This window comes from Pangasianodon hypophthalmus, chromosome 5 (assembly GCF_027358585.1).
Source record: "Pangasianodon hypophthalmus isolate fPanHyp1 chromosome 5, fPanHyp1.pri, whole genome shotgun sequence".
NCBI classification, from domain to species: Eukaryota; Metazoa; Chordata; class Actinopteri; order Siluriformes; family Pangasiidae; genus Pangasianodon; species Pangasianodon hypophthalmus.
In genome coordinates, this window is record NC_069714.1 from 18,648,748 (window position 1) to 18,666,389 (window position 17,642).

A 17,642-nucleotide genomic window follows, 5' to 3' on the forward strand; every position below is an offset into this window, starting at 1 on the left:
CCACCGCCAAACAGTCATGTAAACTACAATGAAGCTTACAAGAGAACAAATGTACAAAAAAACAAACAAACAAAAAAAAAACACACACCACTCTTAATATACAATCAATAGGTGGCTTTAAGAGACCCACAGCTGCTCTAAATGTGATGTTGATTTCTGTCTAATTGATCCCTACTGGCGTCAGGAGGTGCACAGTCATAATACCATAATCATGGTTGTTGTGATTATGCACTTCGGCACCACATAGCTGTCGGTCAGTGAAAATTTTTGTAACTGTTGTTACATGCCACTCAATCCTGAGCACACAATCTGGTCTTAAAGCAGCCAAAATGCTTCCTCTCTCCAGCTCTATTACTGCATGTCCAACATTCTAAGGCAAAAACACCAGTTTTTTTTTTTTATTTATTTTATTTTCACTGAACTGAGATAGAAATAGCATTTAAAAATCTCAATCCATAAATCTGTACTGATTTATATCAGTATACTTCCCAGCAGTACCAAAGCTTTGCGTTAGCGACACACACCTGAATCTGAAGGATGATCCTCTGCTGAAAAGGACAGGTTTCGGTTTGGGCTTCGGTTCTTCAAAGAGCCTGAAGAAGGCATGGTACTCCACACAGATCTTCCAGAAGATTTTACAACAGTCCCGACTCGCCATAACAAATTCCAGAGTGTCCTGACACGCACTCTGCTGCAGAGACAACAGATTCTTATCTGCTCAGACAGTTAATAAACATGTCTAATGCCCCACTCCTCAGAGAATGTTAAACATAATAAGACTGTAAAGACGTTGGAACTGCTCTTGCTCATATGCTATCAGAAATGTCATCATGAGAAAACACACAGCATGGATGTTCATGTAGAAGTGCTTACGTTGAGGTCCGGTCTAAGTTTGATAAGGAACCTCTTCCTCTTGAAGCTGAGCTTGCGTACTTTAGACCAGTTAAAGGCATTGATCTTGGTGTGACCCTGCATAAACACACAACACATCATCCCTAAATCACTTAGGACACTTTGATTCTGTACACAGTACTGGAAGTTTTTGCCACTGGAGCTTTTTCCCCAACTGTACTACTGGTACAGTATTAAAGTGTTGAGTGAACCAATCACGTCCTTCCAGTTGTTATAAACTGGTTATAACCAATAAATAGGTTAACCAGGCAGCTGGTCAGTGAAAGCAATAACGTTTAAGCGACCATTTCTTAACAATGGCGCTGTTGCGTTGAAATGAGGATGCAGTTTCTTTCACTGTGTTTACTGGAACCATTACAATAATTTCCCACATCAGTAGAAAAAGAACTAGAATCAAGAACTAGAACATTCCTGCTTTTAAATGCAGTGGAGAAACTACACGTCTTTGAAGTGACAAGAATAACACAGTGTCTGATTGTGTGGGTATTTGTTCGCATTGTCTACCTGAAAGACCAGCACTCCTGTATGTGCTACAGCGAGGCTAAGTTTGGTCCCCTCTCTGTCTTTAGCTGGATGCAGTCTGATGCCGTACATCTCCAGTCTACGTGCCACCTCCAATAACTGGTAGTCTGACTCTGCTGGGGTGTGACCACTATGACAAACACACACACCGTGTATATGGACATCAGTCTACACATATAAGCGTCATTTCATTAAAGCAGTTCCTGAAGATGAATGAATGAATGAACAAAATGAATTATTGTGGAATAAAGGTCATGATGTGGGAGTGGATTCCATTGTACTGCCATTATACTTGTGTGCGTTTAAATTGCTCAACACTGTCGTGATGCACTTACACATGTTTATGGTGGAACTCCATGATCTTGTCCATGAGGGCCATCTGGTCAGGAATGTAGTTATTATTGAGGAGGTGTTGCCTGCACTGAGTCTCCTCGAAATCTCCAATCTCAGCTGGGGGAGAGAGAGAGAGAGAGAGAGAGAGAGAGAGAGAAGAGAAAGAGGAAGGAGAGATAGGTAGAGACAGCGTGGGAAAGTATGATAGATGGGGAGGGCCTGTTAACAAACTGGAAAGATGAAAGGCAGGTATAATGCTTTTACTGAGCTCTGAATGTAGCTATGTTGTAATGACAGTTGCATTAACACAAGGATATATTCTGTACCTTTTATCAGTGTTTACATGGCAGCTAAAATTGTAAAATTGTTTATTATATATCATTATTACTCAAAGAAGGTATTACTTATATATATAAAAATAAAAATAACGCAAGAGAGGAATTGAGATGGATTTTATAGCACTTATAATCTGCCTCTGTTGATGAGACAGCTTGGCTTTTTCCATACGCATAAGAGCTGAAATGTATCCATGGCAACAAACCATACTTTCCTGCTGATTTCTTTTCCCACCAGAAAAAGAAAAATAAGGTTCAAGATATGTGAACAGACATATGAATAATTTGATGTGAGACACCTCTGAAGACCGACACACACAGACACATACAGACACATACAGACACTCACATTGGATAATGTGGGAGACGAGCAGGGCAGCGCTGCTGTCGGTGCAGGTGAGCCGACCACTGGCCAAATCTTGCCTGATCTGGAGCGCAAAAAGATACCTGAAACACACAGAATCATGGTCATGTAAACAATATGACTTCACAGTGCTCAACACAGAGGAGGAAGAGTGGAGTATGAATGACAGCAAATCATACAAATGATTAAATGCTGTCAATTAGACATTTCACCTGGTCAGCTCTTCCATCAGCTGGGCGTGGTCAGGAGGAAAAAATTTCACCACAAACCGCAGGACTGTGTGCTTGGGGCCTTAACACAAAAATACACGTGGGTCAGACACAGAAGTATCTTCAAATGCATGAGAAAACACTGCGGCAGACTCTTACGTTTGATCTGCTTTATGATGGGTTTTAGAAGGTCGAGCCAAACCTGTGAAACACAACCAACACACCAAGTGTGAGGAATGAATTCAGTGACAACATACGTTTAGCACTACTACATATATATATATATATATATATATATATATATATATATATATATATATATATATATATATATATATATATAAACTCAATGGGATTTAAAATGTATGATATTCACGGCAATAAATCCAGTCAGTCTGAAAATATCTTTATTATAATATTTCCTACGATTGCCTCATGCATGAGCCTCACCATCATCTTGTGCTGGTCTTGGAACTCCAGACCGAAGTAATCTCCTTCAACCAGATTGAGGTGAGCACAGACCATCTCAAATAAAACCTTGCCTGATGCTCGTTGCTGCAAAGAACACACAAAGGTACATGAACATTCATCTTCACTAGCAGACTGGAAAAGGTGCTGCAAATCATCACAAACTCACACAGATGTGTGCATTTCATTACCTGTGGCAAAAAGATAACCATGAAAAAGTTTTAATTCCAAACACATTTTAGTATTCAAATGAAATGCATCACTGTTTACACATATATACAAATATATTATCAAAGACAGATAAAGAGTGCAAGATGACAGATACACACATTTTCATTTTGAAAAGCATGTAGAATTGAATAAGATGTAAAATCTTGATATTTTTAGCAATGGCACATTCTAAGAAAGAAAACACTCTTGAGCTCCAGTAAAATTTGGCCCCTGCCATTCTGCTTACATTTATCATGGCATAAGTCACGGTAATGTAAGTAATATTTAGGGAGGGTACAGGTCCCAACACAGACCAGTACAACACACCACAGCATGGCCCAACACACCTCAGCATGGCCCAACACGCCTCAGCATGGCCCAACACGCCTCAGCATGGCCCAACACGCCTCAGCATGGCCCAACACGCCTCAGCATGGCCCAACACGCCTCAGCATGGCCCAACACGCCTCAGCATGGCCCAACACAGCTCAACATACCGCAACATAGCCCTGAACAGCCCACCACAGCTCAACACAGCCCTACATACAATTGCCCAACATAAGCAAGCACAGCACAACACAGTGCAGAACCAACCAACACACATAGTGCCACTAAGCTGTGAATCAACACAGCCCAAGACTAGTAACCCAACACGTCTCACCACAGCACACCACAACCAACAAAAGCCAATGCATCTTAATGTAGGCCAGCTCATCTCAGCATACCTCAACACACCCCAGCAGAGTTAAAATAGTTAAATGCAGATAGTCCAATGCAGCTTAACACTGAACTCAGACACATTTGGTGCCTGATGTTTGCTTCTTGGGCTTTGAACTTGAATTTGCACTTGCAATTGAAATATGTGTCAAACATTTTTTTGACAAAACGGGAAAATAGCATCAATATAATTTTTCACCAAAAAATTCCTTTAACCCATGCCGAGTTCCCAGTTCAAAATATTCCAAATGAGGAAAGGGTGATTTAATATGTCTAAACTGGCCAGGAAACTTCAAGCCAAATCTTGATGCATTTCAGTGCCTCACAACATTCCATTTAACTCCCATAGAGGACTCCATGGTTCCCTCTGTATCACCATCACCCTGTTCGCTTTCCTCTTCCTGCTTGGGAAAAGGCTGAATGAGACTGACAGTGGGAGGCCATTTAGGCCTACGGCTCTGTCTCCCTCACACAGATTTTGCTGATGATGGATGTAGTGAATGAGACACTATTCATTCAAGCAGAGAACAGTCTGACTATCTCTGTCTTACAGGCACAAAACATGCACATACATGCATGTGCACATAGCTTGGAGAGGTGGAAGCACATGAATGAGTTCATCAGAAAAACACACACGCACGCACGCACACACACACACATACACATACACACACACACACACACACACACACACACACGCACACGCACACACACACACACACACACACACGCACACGCACACAAACGCACACACCAGTTCTGATGTATTACTGAAAAGGGAAAATCCCAAGAGAATAGACAGCCAGTGGTCTACTGCCAAAATCACCAGCGGCCTTTGTGCCAAAACCAGAAGTAAACCAGCATGAAGTCCTTCCTCCTCTTACTTGCTCTCAACCCCTCTCTGTTATTCTCCCACAAAACACTCTTTCTCTTTCTGCCTACCCTCTCTCCCGCCCCTCCTCTCCATCTCTCTCACCTTCTGTTTTCCTCCCTCCACTTCCCCTTTTTTCACCAGCACAAGGCACTGACACATGAATCCAGGCTTACATGCAGCCCACTCAATTACTGAAAGGTCACAAGCCAGCAGAAAACATCACTCCCATACACACAAGTGCAAACATGCACCCACACACACACACACACACACACACACACACACTCACACTCACACTCACATACAAAATGCATATTTACTGAAATAAATCTTATTTTTATTAGTGCTTTAAACAGCTCACAAGTGATTTAACCATGTCAGGTGCATTAAAGGTGTTTAAAAGAGTTTCTAAACCTGTAATAATCATTATTGCACCGCAATCATCGCATCAGGATACCTTACAAATACTGTTATTCACAGTTTTGCAGTGGAGGTGGCTGGTTTCTTTATTTCAGGCGTCTGTTTACATTTTTTCTGGTTTGGAAATTAGCTCCACCCTGAACTGTAACTTATTTTCAACAGTTGGTTGAGGGAGGAAGGCTTGTCAATATTTCACTGCAATCATACTGCTGCCAGCAGAGGGCTCTAAAACCTATTAACTGCTCCTTTAATGAGAATAAATGTGGCAGAATTTTGGCCACATTTTCATTAAACCACCTTGTAACAGATGGCAAACAGATGTATTTTAATTAAGGGTATCAATATGGTATTTCATAACATACTATAATAAATGATTTTTAAAAACAGATTAACACAGGATTTGGATAAAGAAGCAGCATTCGCTAATGCGCTAAGTCTAGCATGATAGATAAATATCTCTCAGGTGGTTGTGCTGGCACTCTCCAGATGATTCATCATCTCGTTCCTCTTAGAATCATCGGCGCAACCAGCACAGCCAGCACCACTTTCAGCTATTCACTCTGAGCTCTTGGAAACTGGACTGATAACAGAACAGTAAGGCCATTGTGTTAAAGCTGGCAGCCTGAATTCTACTGCTACTGTTCAGTGAGAAATGCAGTGCAAAATAGAGGGCGAGGTTCACAGGCCAAAATAGCCAGAATATTTACGGAGTGTCTGATGAGCCATGCAGCGTTGGGTGGCAGAAAATTCCAGACAGAAGGAGAGCTGCTGCCTGAGGCATGAGACAGGCAGGGACGCAGCGACTGGTCATACCACAGAGGCAAAGGGAAAGACGGCCTTCTGGACAAGACTGCTTGTCTGAGTAGGCCACAGTGCAGTAGGCCACAGTGCAGTGAGTGTGAGGAGGGAAGGGGGGGATGGGTGCAGGCCCTCAAGGCTGAGCAGGTCAGTCTGTCACTACTGCTGTGAGGACAAGCTATGTTCTGTGTGTCTGCTGTTCACATACACATGGCACATGAAACATAAAGCGTTTGTAAGCTAAAATATTTTGCCTTGTGTTAACACAGTTGTAGGTTTCCTATAATAATAATAATAATAATAATAATAATAATAATAACACCTTGTGTAAAGATGATTGTTATACTTATCTTGGAACATTTCAGCAATTTATAAATTGCAAACCTATAAATGATGAGCACTATAAACTGAAATGTATATTATATTTTCCACTATCCAAGAAATATATATAAAAAAATCATGTTGCTTATTCTTCTTCTTATCATTCAAATATAATTTTATATTTGAAAGACAAATTTATCTGCACATATAGAGGAACGCAAGTGTAGCCGGTTGAGGTGTGGTTTAGCAGGAGGCTGCAGGGGCAGGGAGGCGTCTGGGGGATGAGCTAGAGGGGTAATGACTAATGTGGCACACCTGAGCCCTGTTTTCCCACGTATATTAACATGGTCTCTCTTTACTGTCTCTCTCTCCCTGTAAGCAGTGATCTGTGCATGTATGTGTGTGTGTGTGTGTGTGTGTGTGTGTGTGTGTGTGTGTGTGCGCGTGCGTGCGTGTGAGAGAGAGAGCCAGCCAGAAGAAGCAGCGATCTGAAAAGCAGCAATCTCATTTGCTTTTCTTTCACTTTATGTTACCGTGCCAAGGGACACAAGCAACAACAATAAAAAATAAATAAATAAATAAAAATAAACGCTTATGTGATCTCACCCTGGGCCTGTTTCTGAGTGGTGTGTTGCAGAAAAGAAACCCCATCAGCACTATTGTTTTTTTGTGTTCCTAACCCAGAGAGATGCACACAACCTGTCTACAGTATATATTAAAAAAAAAAAAAAAAAAAAAAAAAAAAAAAAAAAAAAAAAAAGAAGAACCACATAGCCTACAGCAAGCAACACATGCTCACAACAGTAGTTTATTTTCAACAGAGGAGAACAGAGGCTGGTGAAGGAACGTCTGTGTTAGCCAGAACTAACTTCACACAGACATTCCACAACAGTAAATGTGACTACAAATGCACTCATTAATAAATAAAAAAAAATGAATCACTGGCAAATTGCTGTGGTATAAGAATAATAAAAAAAAGAAGAGGATGGACTATGTAGGAAAATAATCAACTTCCGAGTGGAGCAACAGAAAAGCGTTCGCCCTGTTCTAGGGAGATGCGAGTTCAAGTCCTGAAAATGCCACAGCAATCTGTGGCCAGGGAATCAAAGGGAGCAAAATTGGCCATGCTCTCTGGGTAAGAGGGATGGCACACACTCTCTCCCCTGTCAATCACAGTCACACCAGCCAAACATGGACATCTGTGAGCATGTAGTCGGGAGTGGGCAGATAGCGCTTGTACACTGCTCTGTGACACAGCATGTGCAGCAACACGAAAAGATGCGGTTGGCTGCCTTCATGTGTCTTGGAGGAAGCATGTGTTAGACTTCACCCTCCCCAGTCGCTAGTTGCTGTGGAATGGGGAGGACTGGTTGGTAGGAACTGGCAGATAAGTAAATTCAGAGAAAAAAAAAGAGGGATGGGTGGGGGGTGGGGGTAACAATAACTGCATCTGGCGTTCAATTATTCATTGTATACCACAATACCACCTAGGTACATAGGAGAGCAATAGCTATCTACCCCAGCTAACTCCAAAATACTCAACAGTATAGTGCATACTTTCTAAATATACCCTATAAAAAAGCCAGTAAGGATCATTAAGACACAGGGGATGAAAACCTCACACACAGTCCAGTGGCTATCGCTCGGTTTTTATTTCCACTAAGCATCTGTCAGTAGGAAACTTAAATGAAATAGCACTGTAGCAGAAAATTCAATATGGAATGGCTTGGCTCAGCCCCTCACACCTGCCACACACACACACACACACACACACACACACACACACACACACACACACTGCCAGTGACAAATCGAAAATGCCAGTGCAGATGTGTAACCTGGACACCATCGCTACCTGAGACACTACATCAATCTCAAAAAAACTTGTTCCCAAGGCAAGTGATGAAGAGAGGAAGAAAAGAAGAGAAAGAACAAGAAAGAACAAAAAAGGAATAGCTTTCAGTTTTAAGTTAAACAGAGTTATAGACCAGACTGGAACAGGAATTTGCAACGCCACTCATTTTTCTGCCACAGAGCAACAGTACCCAAGCCAAAAGTCCATGCTAAATCTAGCTTTTCTTCTCTTTCCTTTCCTCCTCTTCTTTTTTAACTGTGCTATACACTGAATATTTAAAATCCCTTGCGAGGATTACAAGACACAGCTTCTGCGTAAGTATAATCAGAATTCTCTTAGACATCATTCTAGCTTATTTAAATTAATCTATGGAGTTTGCATTTGCCAAACAAAACAATGCATCTTATCATGAGTGGCTTGTTTCCGAGTCAGTGGACAGGTCTGCTGAGTGTCTCATCTCACTTTTATCTGACAGAAGAGGAAAGAGGAAAGAAAGATATTATCAGAAATTCCTGCCTTCTTTTGTTTCTCTTGCCTTTACATTGCTCAGTCACTTGTACTTTCTGTCTGGAAGTGGGGTTTTCCCCTCTTAAAACAAACCTGCTTTTCATTACTTTTTTTTTTTTTAACATGTCCATGTCAACCCATCCTTGCTATTTCCTCTTGGAAAAATTCTTGTTGCCACGTTTAGGGTCAACTGTTTTTAACAGTTCAAGCGAAGTTTGCTCAGTGACCCCTTGGCAGTGCAAACGGCTTGAGTCAACATAACTGCAGATTTCAGGAGTACTGAGTTGTGTTCTGGTACAATTTCCTTCTGCAAAACAAATACAACTTTACATTTGATTTCAAGCATTCAAATTAGGTTTATACGTCCAACTACTTCATTATATGATACAATATGAAAATTGATATGATGATGTACCTAGTTTGAAATAAATTAACATCCCATTGACATGGAAAATCATGTCAGCTGTACACTTGTTTACGCTTGCTGTCAAGGATAAGCATGCTTCTTCTTCATCATCATGTAATATCAGACTCTTATCTGCTGATTGGCTGCCAGCTCTTGCCAGTCAACATGTAAGCTGACTTCTTTTGCACCTAAAGCTGGTGCATGATGAAGTTTGATGTATCCGAGTTAGTATATGATTTTCCACCAATTCCAAACTGAAAACCCCGACACAGTGAATGATTCACAATGACGTATAGGACTGTGAGGGGACGCACAGCAGCTCATGAACACTAGACTGTATAGTATTTTCTCCACTGACGCAATAATCATGGTTTTTTTTCCTCATTTCTAAGAAAAGTTCTATGCACTGTAGATTTAAAATATATATATATATTTAAAAAAAAAAAAAAAGCAAAGCATGTGTCCTAAAGTAATATTACTTGTAAGTAGTTCATTTCTAACATACACGTTTAGTGGACATCACTATCTCTGGCTACATCTCAAATGGAGTTCTATTGGGCGTATAGTGCATTACAGGTTCAGCAACACCATTATCTCCTACACCATGTTGTGGCATAGATAAATAGTATGAAACCTTCTGAGAACCGGCCTGTGTGAATTATTACTGCATAATGGTGGATTAATGTCTACTGCAGTCATGTAAGAAATTTAAAACTGAGCCAAATGTCAGGGGCATAAAGCATTCCTGTGGGGAAATAAATGTAAATGAATATGAAACATTAACCTTAAACAGATTGTGATCATTATAATTATACTGTTTCCTTGTTTGCTTAAGAATCAGCCATTTTTATCCTCTGAGGTTATGCATATTATTGCATAGTGAAGCAATATTAAAATGTTCACTCTGTCTAATGCAGCATAAAATTATACCCTCATTAATATTTGATTGCATTACAAAATCTTTGTAATTGTAATACTAAATCCTTTAAAACATTTTCATGCAATTTTAAAGGAATTTTACACCTCTAGTGTAATGTAGGTGATGCACAAGTGGTGAGGCAAAGCTGACCAGGAACTGAAAACAGTACAGCAACACAGAAATAGTGTTGGATCATTTTTAGATTTCCAAATGATGTGATGTCGAAAAAAAAACCTGTGGTAGTAGAGTACAGTGCATGCTAATTATCAACTGTGCCATGTATGAAAACTCTCAGTAAGGATTCAGCTAGAGCTGTGCGATGTGGCGATACATGTCGTAGGACCACAGAAAAATGTCTACTGATAGATATTTTCCTATAACCTCTAGATCACCAATTTCGCAAAAGACACTTTTCGACAGCCAATTTATGCCACTAAGCCCAAAGCTAGGAGCTAGCAGTGTGCTGTAACTATTTAAAACAAAAAAAAAAAGTGGGGGAATGGAGAAGAGTGACACAGAGCAAAACTCCCTGCAACACTCTTACACAGAACAGGTATCAGTTCAACTAAAAGATGAGGAACTTGTACCTAAAAAGGGAGATACTTCTGTTGTTTGGATGTGGTTTGAGTAGAACAAATCAGACACTGACCAGAGAATAATCATTTGTAAGGTATGCTGCAGACTGTATGCAGTTATTTGGTATAGATAATTTTTCATTAAGTTTAGAGAAAACATAATATATCGTGATATATATCGTTACAATATATGACATTATCCATATCATGATATAAGATTTTGTCCATATTGCCCAGCCCTAGATTCAGTAGTACTAAGGCTTAAGTCTATTGATGGTATTTATAGACTGATTCTGAAGTCTGTAATTCTATCAAAAGAAACGCATTTGTCATGTGTCCTGAAATCACGGGCAAAGGCCCATCTGTGCAGCACAAAGACAGAGAGACACAGACACACAACAGCTTTATGTGCCTGAATGAGCTTGTACAACTATGACAAGATACCATCAGCCAGCTATCTCTTTCTCTCACACTCACACACACTTGTACACACACATGCGTGAGGAACAAATAACCATATGCGCTCACTGTGTTGACACAAGCTGGTGTGTGCTAACATGAGACATAGAGCTGCTGTTTGAGTGTGTTTAAATGATCAGACCTATTCTAACCTGATCACATGGCTCACTGTACACTTAAGGCACACTGCTCTATGATGTGGTGATCTAGTGTGTTTTTCTGAACGGCTTCTAACTAAAACCATTACAATATTTTTTCCTCTGCTGTTAATGTTAGGTTTCCTAAGCAAACATACATTTGCTTATTTGCTTTATGGATAAAACCTGCACTGATGAAATAGTGATGAAGTAAAAGCCTTTGAATTGTGACTAATGATCAATAGAAGGGTATGTGTGTAATAAATCTTACAAGTTCGTTGTAATTACCAGGAGCAGGGTGATCCGCGGCCCTTCATTCGTTGCTATCTGAGTGATGGAACAAGGCAATTTTCCCTGCAGAATCAATAAGGCATCTCTGTCTAAATTAACCAAAAACAAAGTTGCAGCTTTTAACATTATGCCTTTGACCATCTCACTAGATTAGTGACAGGGGCAAGTGGTGGCTCAGTGGTGGCTCAGTGCAGTCGTGAGTTCAAATCCCAGCACCACCGAGCTGCCAGTGTCGGGCCTTTGAGCAAGGCGTTTAACCCTCAACTGTTCAGTTGTATCCTGTCTCAGTTGTAAGTCACTTTGGATAAAAGTGCCAGGCAAATGAAGTAAATGTAAATAGCATATACCCAAAAGATGGATAAATGAATGCACTTCTGATTATGATTTTTTCCTTCCATACGTTTTATGTGAGACTGATGAGCCTAGCTGAAGGTGGCTAGTTGTTTAACATAACATTCAATGTATTGTTTAGTTGCTGAACTGGCCCCATAATTGTGATAATCGTCGATACTGAGCAAAATGATCATTACCATTTTATCCATTATTGTGCATCCCTATGCTGTGGGAGAATTCCTTTCTGTTCTAAAAAATTGATCCCAATAAATCAAACAACAATGTTCAGACCATCAGATGGCACAACACAGTATCAGGGCCTAGAATGTAGATTCAGAAAATCCAAAAGTTGCCAAATTAGGAATCACCCACACTGAAAACTGGGTTAAGATAAACAGTCTTAACTGGGCTCCTGGGTGGTGCAGCAGAAAAGTATTTGTCCCATTGCTGGTAGAGCACAAGTCCGAGTCAAGTGAGCAAAACTGGCCATGCTCTCTGGGTGGGAGGAATGGCATACTTTCTCTCCCCTGTAAATCACAGCTACACTAGCCAATCGTGGATGACTCTGAGCTCATGTATGCGGAAGAGGGCGGATAGCGCGTTCCTCTGAATGAGTTATGCTGCCCCAGTTTTAGCCTTCACCCTCCCGGTTGGAAGCTGTCCTGTGATAGGGTAGGGCTGGCTGGTCAGTGGGAACTGGCCAAGACCAAATTAGGGAGAAAAAGACAGAAAAGAAAATACAATCTATCAAAATAAGCTATTTATATACTCGAAAGTCAAAATATTATTTTTTTTAAATGATAGATGATCACCATAAAATAAGCCTGCTGTAAGAATGCAAACTGAAATCAACACTGCAGTAAGAAAAACGGTAAACATGGCTGATAAACTTGTTAAATTACACTCTCTTGTAATAGAGTTACAAAAGTATCTCTGATTTCATCGGCACCTAACATTAAAATATTATTAGGCTAATTACAAAACTTTCATAATCAGTTATAAATAATTTCCTGTCTTGTCGCTTAGAAGAAACTGAGTTGAAAGTGATACCTGTGTCTGACTGCATCTGTGACCAGACTATGCTCATTAAACTTAATAACACAAGAAAATAAGGAGCAATCCATCATCTGCTGTTCTACAGGGAGAAGCAGCAAGCAACAGAATCTCTTATTAAACACATTCTCCAATAATACCTAATCAGGATTTTCCCTGCCATAGAAAGCCTTAGGCGCAGCCCTAAGTGTTTTTTCGGAGCGCCTTAAGCCGAATGAACATAAAACGGCATCTAGGCGACATATCAGAATGAATGTAAAAACAACAGTGAGATGTGCTGACCACAAAATGGTAATTACAACATGGACTTGGATAAGCAAGGTGCAAGCCATCAATAAGGTAAGCCTCAACAAAGAATAAACGAAGTATAACCTTTTTTTGTTATGGAGTAATTCTTGTGGATGTTAACAAAAGAGATAGCACACAGAAAATATATAACTAATGTAATTTTACAACTAATGCACTGAATCAAGTTACGTTAGCCAGTGAAGCTAGTTAGTTGACGTTACATAAAGAGACCTTACCCGAACTAACGTTAGTATCTAATATGGCTTGGTAGCTAAACAAGGTTAGGCTGTGTTCACATGTAACGCCGTTTTCTGATGAAAGAAAAGAAAAGAAAAAACAAAACAAAACACTGTTCCAAAATTCAGTTGAGAGCATCTCAATAGAAGTAAAGGAAATTGAAGTGTTCAGAAGTGTTTGCAGTTAAAATAAATGTTGAAATAAATCAAGAAATTCTCTGTCAGTCAAGTTAAGCTAATCCACCTATATTTTCATTAAATCTCAAACATATTATTTGGTGAAACAAATAGACTTTTGACTATAAGTACAACAATTGTTGCCAGCTTTAAACATATATGGTAAGCATATAAAATTTCTTTTGAATAATTTCAACCATCACCTCCCCCCGGAACCCATACAGCACCTAAGCCCTCTGAATCCCTAGGGAAAACCCTGCTAATGTGTCATTATTTGATTTTAAAAATCTAACCAGACACACTTAAATTGCTATAAGAGATCTGTGTCTGTAGCATGGCTTCCTAATGAAAACATACACACACATCCATGGCGCACACACACACACAGACACTGGAAAGGAACCAATAAATCCACTGCAGATTAAACTAAACTCCTTATCCTTCACCACTCAAGGCCAGCGGCCCTGAGAAGCCATCCACACACACACACACACACACACACACACACACACACACACACACACACACACACACACACACACACAGCTGTACATCCAGGGCATTTTCTGTCAGGAGAGGCTTGAGGTTAGTTATGCTCATATGCACACACAAACTGAGGACAAAAAGCACCGGAATACATGACATGAAAACCACAAGAATGATTACAAGAATACCCACATGTACACACAGGCAATCAGTTGCCATGGCAACTCAGAACCAGGGAATGTGTTACCCTGTGAGGATCATGGGAGATTCTGAAGGCTTTGAGATGCTTGTGGTCTGACCTTTCTTGATTTATGACAGCAAAAACATAAAAAAATGAGGATGCAATGTAACTAAAAAAAAATTTTTTTGCACCACTGAACACTGCTTGCTCTCTCTCTCAATCTCTCAATCTCTCTCAATCTCTCAATCTCTCTCTCTCTCAATCTCTCTCTCTCTCAATCTCTCTCTCTCTCAATCTCTCTCTCTCTCAATCTCTCTCTCTCTTCTTTTCCTCACAGAAAAAAAAATGTCTGAAATTTTGGTCCAGGAACTGCTACTCTCGATTCTTCAAAACGACATCAGAAAATGGAATTGCTTCTACATGGAGAAGGACACTGATCCAACCTGTGTAACGTGAGCGGCACTCTCAGTGACTGAACGACACCTCGCCATGTCCAAGCACGGACTTTGGGCCTATTCAAGCTTGATCAGGTTCACCAAATCTGTAATCTAAGTGACTGCCAATGAGATCAGCAGATTTTAATCCAGTACAAAACCACAATGTCTGTAGTATTTACAAATCTGAAAAGTAGTAATTCTGGAGCAAATGACCCTCTCTATTCATCTGAACACAAAGCCCTTTCAGTAGCAATTCTATTTGAATTGAGACTGTGGTAATATAATAACAAACTGTAGATAGTCACAGCCGTGTGCAGCACCATTATTGTTTGAGTGTCTCACCCAATGCTGACATGTATAATCAGGCACTGACACGTCAATCCAAGATATCTGTAATTTTCCTAAAATTCCACGGATATGATATCCTATCCAGACCTCCTCTGCTAAAATTAATCAAGCCTGAACAGTTCTTTTGTCTTGACACTGTGCATATGACACCTCTATGCAATATCATATCATGTTTTAATTTCCTGGATGTGAAGCTGATCATTTCATAAAATAAAAACAAAACACTAAAACACAAGGTGGTGAGATTTTAGGTTGGCTTGGAGGTAAAGGGAGGCCAGAAGATACCACAGCTTGGACTGTGCACTGGCAGGGAGTATTTTATTTTGCGCTATGTTCATATTGTCAGTTCATATTGACACAAGGTCTTATTCAAATGCCTCCTGCTTCAGCTGGACAGAAAAGCAGAAGAACCAGTCAATGCCACTGGGCCAAATGCAAATAAAAATCTCTTGATTGTTTCTCTCTCACAGCTGATTAACGTCTCTCATGGCTTGACAAAGGAGGAGGGGAAGAACTGAGAGAGAGAGAGAGAGAGAGAGAGAGAAAGAGAGAGAGAGAAAGCAGGGAAAAGAGCAAGAAATTGTCCCAGACACATTTTGGTTAGAGGAGGAGTTATATAAAGCTTCACTGAACTGAGCCAAGCCCTTTTCAATAGCCTAGTTAGTTCTCTATTATATTTCTTTTTGTAGACTCGCACTAAAGCTCATACACACACTCTATAGGGCCATGTTTCCATGGTAACTTTTCCATCCAGAAGCAGCGGGGTGGTGTCTCCAGTCATCTACCACTCCACTTCATCAGCATGCATTTCTAGCATATAGCCCAGCTTGTGCAAGCATAATAAAAGCACGCTTCATCTGATGCGGTCAGACCAAGTGCTGGTGAAGAACATGGTGTAATAGTTTGAAGACAGCAGCTCTTATTTAGTAGATTTAATTGCCCGTTACTTGTCTCAGCGGACCTCAAGAGAAGCACGCAATAAAAATTACTGCTTCTAATTTCACCCCACAAGTCTACAGTCATTCTGAAACCATCAGATTCATGACCCAAGTCCACCATGCTAAGAAAGATAATGGAATAGCGGCAGTGTTCTTGTATAACAGCACAGAATGACACGGCTATGGACACACAGCTCAGTCAGGTTATCAGATCTAATAATGCTAGTGATTTCAGGTATACACTTTCCTCACACGGTGACAGGAAATCCCTGTACGAGCTTAAGCTATGCTGATTCAGTAGTGCCTATTTTTCATCACAATTGCCATCATTAAAGGTATAATGAGCTGTTAGTTGAATGCTGTGTCAAAAACTACATCCCCAAAATACATTAGCCTAAAATGGCTGAATGCTAGTGCAAGATAAAAAGAAAAATCACTGAACACTACTTTAATCTAATCCTCTGTTCCATAAATGATCTTTCCAATAAAACATTCAAAGAATATCTCCAAAGAATAGCACAAACAGTGACTCAGAATTTCACGATTCTTTCAGAGAGAAATATTATACAGGCTATTATCCACTGCTTACTTTAAGTTGGAATGTGTGCTCAGTGAGACTCAAGCGGTGGCCCAGAATTCAGACGTTATTGGAGTTAAGTAGACGTGAGCCGGTGGATAAGAATAGCATCCCAGTGGGAACTTCCTGTGTAGAGAGGACATCAGTCCTCTGAGCAGCACCCACACACACGCAAAACATCCCATCTGGTCTGTGCAAGACATCAACAATCAAACTATTCAGGCCCAGGTCCTGCTCATCCAGGACTGGCAGAGCTACTGCATATTGAATGGATATTATGCACTATATTCACTGGAATATGAATTGCATTAGAGGGGAAATTCATTCATAAAACTGAAAATTGTCTGGAGAGAATAAGTCTGCTTCAGAGTAGAGAATGCTGAACAGCGGGAAATAGCTTCAGGCTGACTTCAGGCTATTGCTTTTCCCTGATCGCAGAAAAAACATAATCCATCTGTGTAGATTATACCATTCAACACGCTAAGAAGCATGTATGTGTGTGTGTGTGTGTTTGTGTGTGTGTGTGTGTGTGTGTGTGTGTGTGTGTGTATGTGTGTACATGTGTGTTCTGAAAACAGGTGGGGTTGTTGGGGTGGGCTTTAGGGATGTTGTTTTTCAGCTGTCCCAGTTTTCTGCCTCCAACAGGATAAAGGTTAATATGAAGAGCTACGGGAACAATGACTGCACGTCTGCTTGTGTGTGTGTGTGTGTGTGTGTGTGTGTGAGAGAGAGAGAGAGAGAGAGAGAGAGAGAGAGAGAATGTGTGTGCACACCAAAGTGACCTGGTTTCTCAGTTTTTATTCCTCCCTTATTAATTAGAGTGGAGTGACAACATTTAGCTCATATTATACCACAATCACAGGATCAGGAACATACAAAGACATGAAGTGACTCCCTCTAAAAAGAACTAAACATTTCCACATTTGAAGGTGTATAACATGGTCAAACACGATACA

The 17,642-nt window shown here is 40.3% G+C and overlaps 1 protein-coding gene across 1 annotated transcript in view; it reads right to left on the reverse strand.

Moving 5' to 3' along the window:
* Positions 1-17,642, reverse strand: part of LOC113526154 (FERM, ARHGEF and pleckstrin domain-containing protein 1) — a 51,820-nt gene that overhangs the window by 18,711 nt on the left and 15,467 nt on the right. The window contains exons 3-10 of the mRNA XM_034304397.2: positions 3,126-3,230; positions 2,835-2,877; positions 2,679-2,757; positions 2,452-2,549; positions 1,770-1,884; positions 1,417-1,564; positions 874-969; positions 525-691 (exon numbers count right to left, since the gene is read on the reverse strand). Coding sequence (XP_034160288.2) covers positions 525-691; positions 874-969; positions 1,417-1,564; positions 1,770-1,884; positions 2,452-2,549; positions 2,679-2,757; positions 2,835-2,877; positions 3,126-3,230 — 851 coding nt within the window. The remainder of the gene's footprint in view (positions 1-524; positions 692-873; positions 970-1,416; positions 1,565-1,769; positions 1,885-2,451; positions 2,550-2,678; positions 2,758-2,834; positions 2,878-3,125; positions 3,231-17,642) is intronic.